General features: G+C 49.3%; 3 protein-coding genes across 3 annotated transcripts; all 3 read left to right on the forward strand.

Moving 5' to 3' along the window:
- Positions 1–434: 434 nt before the first annotated feature.
- Positions 435–2,166, forward strand: LAESUDRAFT_707973 (NAD(P)-binding protein). Its single transcript, XM_040906672.1, has 9 exons — positions 435–867; positions 929–977; positions 1,032–1,084; positions 1,135–1,151; positions 1,207–1,528; positions 1,590–1,607; positions 1,663–1,738; positions 1,798–1,953; positions 2,010–2,166. Exons 1-9 carry the CDS (start codon positions 567–569, stop codon positions 2,029–2,031), a joined length of 1,014 nt encoding a protein of 337 aa, XP_040758865.1. The 5' UTR covers positions 435–566; the 3' UTR covers positions 2,032–2,166.
- Positions 2,167–3,088: 922 nt separating this feature from the next.
- LAESUDRAFT_731605 (uncharacterized protein) lies at positions 3,089–3,382 on the forward strand. The gene has a single exon (XM_040910074.1). It carries the CDS (start codon positions 3,118–3,120, stop codon positions 3,376–3,378), a length of 261 nt encoding a protein of 86 aa, XP_040758866.1. The 5' UTR covers positions 3,089–3,117; the 3' UTR covers positions 3,379–3,382.
- A 1,867-nt stretch (positions 3,383–5,249) lies between these two features.
- Positions 5,250–7,738, forward strand: LAESUDRAFT_664661 (MFS general substrate transporter; the record flags this gene model as incomplete). The annotated part of the gene is made up of 16 exons (XM_040905139.1): positions 5,250–5,398; positions 5,427–5,434; positions 5,518–5,606; positions 5,654–5,682; positions 5,733–5,770; positions 5,832–5,907; positions 5,958–5,994; positions 6,033–6,135; positions 6,185–6,230; positions 6,278–6,308; positions 6,365–6,383; positions 6,436–6,479; positions 6,540–6,700; positions 6,759–7,142; positions 7,193–7,279; positions 7,339–7,738. 16 exons carry the CDS (start codon positions 5,250–5,252, stop codon positions 7,736–7,738), a joined length of 1,701 nt encoding a protein of 566 aa, XP_040758867.1.
- Positions 7,739–7,967: the final 229 nt, after the last annotated feature.

Genomic DNA, 7,967 nt, shown 5'->3' on the forward strand with positions numbered 1-7,967 from the left:
CTAGAATATGTCCACAAGACCTATGAACCATAAATAGTAAGTGTCACGTGCAACGTAAACTGTCACGTGACCATGAAGTGCTGAAACCGTAACACTTGCGCTCCATCACACCTCGCATTCGTTGCTCCCAAGTGTTCATTATGTACGACGGTAGCGCAAATATGGCTGTACTAACGAAAATGCTTAGCCGGAATCATGATCGGACTGACATTGCTGCGATACGTGTGTTTTTCCAGTGTAGAGCCGTCCCTGGGCGGTAACAGGCGTTACAGGTGATCAATCAACGTGCTTCATTGACTTTAGCCAAGTCGTATCGTATTTGATGACGCTTTAACAAGGCATCGAGCATTTTGTTTTGGCCAGCGTCTGATCAAGGTCGTCAAAGCGAGATGACGTGTTGTTTGGGCCACTGATGCCACGGCCCGGGCGTCCTGCTGGAGAGTATGATGTGTTTGCTCGGCAACCAGCAAAGACTCTATAAATCTACATAATGTGTCCTCGCCCAACGTTAACATCACGAAGCGTCTTCCTCTTGAACTCCTCCGCAATATCCATCAGCAAATAAGATGACTCCATCGCACTACAACCGTATCATCTTCGTGCAGAGACCCACGGGGCCCGTGGATTCATCCACCTTTCGACAGGAAACCCTGCCTTTTGACCTTAAGCCTGGAGATGGCCAAGTCCTCATACGCATCCAATACCTCTCCATTGATCCAGCGCTGCGTCTGCTGCTCGACGATATAGAGACATTTACTACGCCAATGCAGATAGGGGAACCCGTCCTGTGCATGGGGGTCGGCACTGTCGTCGAGTCCGGCAAGAACAGCCCTCTCGTCCCGGGTAACATCATTAGCGGATACGCCGGTGAGCGATCTGTCTATGCTCTCTTGGCCTACAAAGTGCAGTGGCTGATGAAGAAACGTAGGATGGACAGAGTATGTCGTAGCTGATGCCGAACAGTTCACCAAGGTCGTGTAAGTTGTCACAAAAATGTGCTCACTAGCAGACATTTCCTGAGCTTTGTCAAGTGTACCAGATGGCGCTAATACTGTCGACGCGTTAGGAGCCCTGGGCCATACCGGTTTGTGTTTTAGTTCTTGTTTCGGAGCTATGCTCACAAACCGCTGACAGGGTTCACTGCCTACTTCGTGTGTCGAACGTTATTGCGTCAACCGGCCAACCTACTCACAGCGCTCGATCCAGGGTCTAATAGACGTCGGCAAAATCCAGGCCGGCGAGACTCTGCTCGTCTCCGCTGCCGCAGGGGCCACCGGATCGCTCGTCTGCCAGCTCGGTCTTGCGAAAGGCGCCAAAGTCTACGGCATTGCAGGCTCGCAGGCCAAGTGTGAGTATCTCGAGAAGACGGTCGGCGTGAACAAGGCGTTCAACTACAAGAGCCCGACCTTCCACGAGGACATTGCCAGAGACATGGGCGGCTTCGATGTGTTCTTTGACAATGTCGGCGGAGATATGCTCGACTTTGCACTGACGCTAATGAATGTGCATGCGCGTGTCGTGATGTGCGGTAAGATGACTGTACGCCTCTCATTCTCACTGAATGATGACTCCTCTATGCGATGATACAGGAAGCATTTCTGAGTACAGTAAGCATCCTTACGTTTTACTGATCGAGCTGTCTTGATAAATTGTCTATGATAGACTCGACACAGCGCAAACCATTTACGAACCTCTTCCAGGTGCACGTGAAACGTGCCAAGTTGGAGGGGTTCAGCTTGTAAGTATCAATGCCACCACGTCCAGCCGACACCTCTCCCACGCGTGGTCATTCTGCAGAATCGACTATTTCTCACGCTTAGCTGAAGGCAGACAGTATCTGGTGGAACTGGTGAAGCAAGGGAAGTTGAAGCAGCAATATCATATCGTCAATGGTCTGGAGAACGCGCCAAAGGCGCTGGGCATGCTGTTCACTGGCGAGAACAAAGGGAAGCTGTACGTCCTTTGACAGCGGAATGGTTCGTTCTGTGGGCTTACTGCGGATCTCTCAGCATTGTGAAGGTGGCGGATTGATGAAATATCAGGATCTTCTGAGGTTTCTGCATTTGTATTTGTATTGCGGCTCATGCATCCTCCTGAAGCAGAGTTCAGGACGTCCATCAGCTATCGAAATTGTCAGTCTTGATTTATCAATTCACTAGATATGACCTTAGCCAAGCAGCCTCAGCTCATTGCGATCAGCACAGGCCGTCGCGCAACGCTGACCGACGCACATCGCGAATACGGCGCTGCTCGCGCAGCCAAGTGCACAGCGCCGAATGAGTTGTGCAAGCGGCTGTTGGTTGAACACAGGCGCTGCAGTTATGTATTGCTTATCGATCCTCATTTTGTGCAGGCAGCTACTAACACGGCTGTGCGGGAGGCACACCATTGAGAGCCGCAAATCTCATCCAACTCGTTATTGACGTTGCCTGCTGGATGGTTTGAAGACACCTCATGCGATCGCCTTCTATTTCCGACTAACCGTCATAGGCGCCCTGGACGTGCTGATTATGCCCTTGCTGGCGCTCTCAAATGTCCCCGAATGATAAGTCAATGGGACGTCGGACTCAAGACTCGAATATCAATTTACGAAAAGAGACAGTTCGTACCCTGCTGCCCTATCTGATAAATTGTACGACCCTAGCAGCGTGCCAATTCAGCTTCTGCGCCGCTTGCAGGTAGAATAATGGATTACGTTGTTCTTCGACTTCGCAGTTCCCTTTTTCGCGGCCGAGGTCTTAGCAGCGGCCTTTTTTTTGGCCTGGAGAACGCAATTAAGTTCTGAATAAGAAATGCATGCACGGCTCTACACCTCATCGGCGGAGATGATGCCGCTTTGACAGGAACCGAGCCTTTGACTGCAGTGGGTTTATTTTCTTAGCCTACGGTCAGTGGTTCAGCCCTTTTCGGTCCACTCATGTAGGCTGGCTCGGCCACCTATGCTCATCAGCCTTACCTGATTTCGAAGGGACCGTGGGATATGCAGACGTGTGGTCAGCAACTCTTCTGGTTCCTGTTCTTTTACCGGCTGCACTTGACTTGTATCTTCGCTCATGCCCCAGATCCGTTCGCATTAAAGCCAGAGCGCCTCACCACGACTTAACCTCACGCAAAGTCATGTTCGACTTCGGGCGCCGAGTCTGCCTAGGCGCTGTCCTGTCATGGAGTAAACCCTTGAGCCTGACGATGCTTATATACAGCAATGCCAGGAGCTCATTTCGTGGAAGCGTCAGCGTTCCCGATGATGTCGTGCATTCTCGCCACTTTCGACATCTCGAAGGCCATAGACGAGAATGGGAAAGAGACCAATCTGCCCGCTGCCTATCTCACTGCGGCAACAAGCTGTATACTGCTCTATATGATAAAATGAATATATGACCAGCATTTGTCCTGCTTTCAAGAGTCATGTCACACCGTTTCCAATCGAACTACGGTACGTTTTGCGGAACTACTAGCATCTGAAGCCACCGATGTGGGCGAAGAAAAATAGGAGTGGCTTTGCGAACTCAGCGCGCGCCTGGCGGGCTTTTTGGTGCTTTTATGATGTACTGCCTATATTTAACCTCTCGCTTAGTGTAGCTTCAGTACATCTTGAATACTCTGGCAAAAGAGTAGGAATATTGAGATGTTTACTTTAATCAAGTCTTCACCAACTTCGAAACACCTTACAGTGCGGAAGATGGACGGAATAGTGAGAGGATAGCATGACATGGACTTTGGTATGTCGAGAGCGGAACGAAGGCAAGGTCGAGAGTCGCCATCAGGTAGTCACGTGAATTCTTTGAACGCAGAGCGCACGTCCTCTCTTGAACGTCCTCTCGCGTGTCGTCCTCTGCGATAATGTGAACGCTCTTTGACGTTGGTCCATCATTCATCATGAGTGCTCCGCTATATCCAATGTCGGCGAGGGGGGGGATAAATCTTTCAGCATTTCCATGGATCGTATGAATGCGTGTCGTTGTAAGTCCAGGAATGACAGCATGCATGGAGGGATAAGTGTCTTATCTACGTCAGTTTCGGTGCCTTGACAGTCTGCCGTGCATGCAGTCCATCCGGTGGAGGGTTCGATGGCCAGCCGACCACTTGGAAACAAACTGATCACGATAAACTTCATCGATGTGCAAAAAAATGACAGACGGTCGTCGAGAGGTAACCCTGGCTCGCTAGTGGGGATTTCATGACGCTGAGTATGCGCATATACTTAATCGTTGCTGAGAGCATTCTTGTCTGATTGCAAGAGATTACGCAATCCAGTTCCAACCTCATCAGGCGTTCCTACTTACTGCCATCACAAAACCGGTCCATTGCAGTGTCTTTCTTGAGCGTCGTGCCGTCCCGCTTCGTTCGACGATTGTTTGAGGCAGATTGACCAGCGTGAAAAGGTTATCTGTAGATCCACCCGTTTGGCAAAGTTCAGGGAAGATATGCCGATGCGATTTCGACTAGCGGATCATCTGACAACCTTGAACAGATAGATATAGGAGAGTGTCTGGCCCACTATGGTGATTATCAAGCGAAGCTGATGTTTTAATCGATACGTTAGATAGTAAATTCGGAACAGGGAACCAATAGGATAAGTTGCTATGCGTTGCGGAAGTTGCGCCCTTCGTAAGCGGGTTCTATGCAATTCTAATGAAAGGGCTCGTTCGTGCTGTCGATATCAGCATACGGCATGTTATTATTATTCCACGATAGGAACGGGAATGAGATAGATAAGCGGTGCGTGCTTCTCTCTTACAGACACTGGAACCACTATCTTCCCTATCTCGCGAGACCTTCGTGTGGAGAGATATCGAGTTGACAGATGCATGAAATCTTCATCAACTTTGATTGTATGTCAGCCTCCCTCTGCCACCTCTTCCTCGAAGATCACAGTCAAACGAATGCACGTTGTAGCTGGACAATATCTTGCGTGAGACACTGCTGGATTCAATGCTACGACGTTCGTCCGGCATAAACCCTTACAGGCCTTACTCCTCTCCTCTTCTGAAATTAGAGTTCAGTCAAAGATAGGTCAGCTGAACTCGTTTAGAAATTCATCATGATCGCAGAGGCACCACAGCGGTGATTGCGCTGGCCACGCACTTTGGGTGTCTCGATAGCAATGTTGAGTCTCGGGCCGGGGTGTCCTTGTCCGCCTCCCACTCAGCTGCTACCCTCGTTTCAGATGCATCGGACATTTATCAGCCCCATTTAATGAGGATACTGTCCTGCTCTTACGTCGTCGACACTCACAGAAAAGGTTCACGATGTCCTTCACTGAGAAGAATAAGCCCGTAGATACGGACGTCGTCCAGATCTCCGAAAACATCGACGAGGATCTATCGCGCCAAGTCATGCGAAAGCTTGACTGGCATCTGCTTCCCATTCTTTCCGGATTGTACCTGTTGGCTTACTTGTAAGTCCCAGAAGAAATCTGAGCTCAGCACGACTTGTCTTCTGACTCACGGTACAGAGATCGCGGCAACATAGGCAAGTGAACGCCCAAATCTGCATTCAATTGATGTACGCTCACAGTAGGCTCAGGAAATGCCAAGATCGCAGGTTTGACGACGGATTTAGGCTTAAAAGGCGTGCAATTCAATCTATGCAGTGCTCTTTTTTTCGTGAGTGAATTAAACGATTGAGCCCAAATCCACCTTACAGTGCCTAGATTCCATATTGCCTGCTCGATGTACCATCGTACGTGGACTCATTGCTGATGTCTATTTTTATCTTATATAACATCTCAGAAACGTCGCGCTCAAGTACTTCAAGCCTTCCCGATGGAGTATTCCCTTTTTCCATTTCTTAGCCATGACAAGTGAATGATAGACAATTCGCAATCCCAGTCCCGTCGATCATGTTTTCTTGGAGCATCGTCATGATCTGCATGACTTTTGTGAAGAATTTTCGCGGCCTCCTCGTGTTCGTTCTTGCAATCTCATCTCATTTCTGCTAACCATCTCTGTGGCCAGTGCACGATTGTTCCTGGGGCTCACCGAGGCGGGTCATGTCCACTTCCTTGCAATAGTTCGTCTAATCAATCACAGGCTGGACTGTTTCCGGGTATCTCCTTTTACATCTGCCTGTGGTATCCACGGAGAGCACAAGCTCAACGCTTATCAATCTTCCTCTCTGCGTCAAGTACAGCTGGTATGTGATAGCAAGGAGACTTTCCAACCCAATCACTCACCAGGTCTAGGCGCATTTGGTGGCCTTCTTGCCTTTGCGATTGAGAAGATGAACGGGTAAGCTTACATAGCGTTCATTATCTCCTCGCACTCAATCTGGCTAGCATTGGAGGGCTCGCTGGATGGTCATGGATAGTACGTCTCCCCTATGAGCGGATGGCTGTCATATCATATCTGATGTCGCATTGAAGTTCCTGTTGGAAGGTCTTGGTGCGTGTCAATACAAGATCCTGCATAACAACCTCTTTTAAGTTATGTCAAGTCACAACCGTCATTTCTCTGCTGGCATTCTACTGGATGGACGACGTGCGTCTCATTATTGCATTATTTTATCTCACGCATTGGCTGAAAATTGACGATCATCAGTATCCTGAAACTGCTTCTTTCTTAACGGAGAAAGAGAGAGAATGGCTCGTGCGAACAATTCGTGAAGACACTGTAGGCTCACCGAAATCTATCGAGACGAAGTACATCATGCAAGCCCTCGCTGATCCTCATGCGTACCTCATGGCCACGCTAGATGTTTTGTCAGTGGACATTTACCGTGAACCTACCCGGGAGGGTGCTCATGAAAATGTTATCTAGCATGATCATCCCGTTATACTCATCCGCCGTATTTCTCCCAACCATCATAGTCGGGTTAGGGTATTCTTCAATACATGCGCAACTCATGACAATCCCTCCCAACATTTGCGGCAGCCTCTGCACGGTCATTCTGGGGATGTTATCCGACCGGTTGGGCGCGCGTGGACCATTCGTCCTACTTGCATCGCTCTTGTCTCTCACCGGATACGTCATGCTATTCGCTACGACCGCACCTGTGACAGGATATATTGGAACCATGATTGCCGCTAGCGGTGTGTATCCAGCATCTGCCTGTCTACTTGCCTGGACAAGCGGGAATGCTGGAGGAGATATCAAGCGTGGACTGATGATCGCTATGCTCGGCTGCATTGGAAATTCGGGAACGTACGTTGATCCCAATTCGCCACTTCTCACTCCGCTGACTTTTTTTGTAGGATCGTAGCTTCCTTCATATATCGACAGGCAGATAGCCCGCGTTATCATCCAGGGCATGCAACGAATATTGCTTGCTCTTCCACACTGTACGCATATATGAGTCTGAGGAATCTCGTTCACTAGTGTATTGATAGCGATCCTCTAGTGCTCTTCTTACTATCGTTGCCATGCTGAGGTTCTCACAGATGAACGCGAAAAAGAAAGCATATTATTTGTCGGAGGATTTGAGTGACAGTCAAGCTCATGAATACTCGGAACTGGGGGACAGGTCACCTTTCTATCGGTGCGTCATTGACAGTTTAACCCCTGGTGTGGTGTTGCGGCTTATATGTGAACAGATACACTTTATAATATTCGCACATGAAGAGATGAACAGGTGTGGTACCAGAAGTCGAACAACACGAGAGCTCGTGCTATATGATCATTCATCAAATATATTCACCGACTCGCTCTACATTATTGTTCTGGGATATCGGACCAGGCAACTCTGTGTTCACCTTGGTAACGATGGAGTAGATGGAGGCGTTGCTTCTGCGTCGTGTTGATTGAGGTTGGGATCCCAAGGGTAGATGGTCATGGTACGGGCCGGAGAGATTACTATCACAGTCACCGTTCTCCTCTACCCACCCGAAAGTGATCATGCGCTGGCCTCGGAACCCGTTCAACTCAGACGAAATCTCGATTGGGGCACCGCAGATGGGTGACGGTCGCGAACATGACAACAGTAGCATTAATGAGAGTCATGCGTCATGGCAGCCGCTCACGCAAGAACGC

This window comes from Laetiporus sulphureus, assembly GCF_001632365.1.
Source record: "Laetiporus sulphureus 93-53 unplaced genomic scaffold LAESUscaffold_66, whole genome shotgun sequence".
NCBI lineage: Eukaryota > Fungi > Basidiomycota > Agaricomycetes > Polyporales > Laetiporaceae > Laetiporus > Laetiporus sulphureus.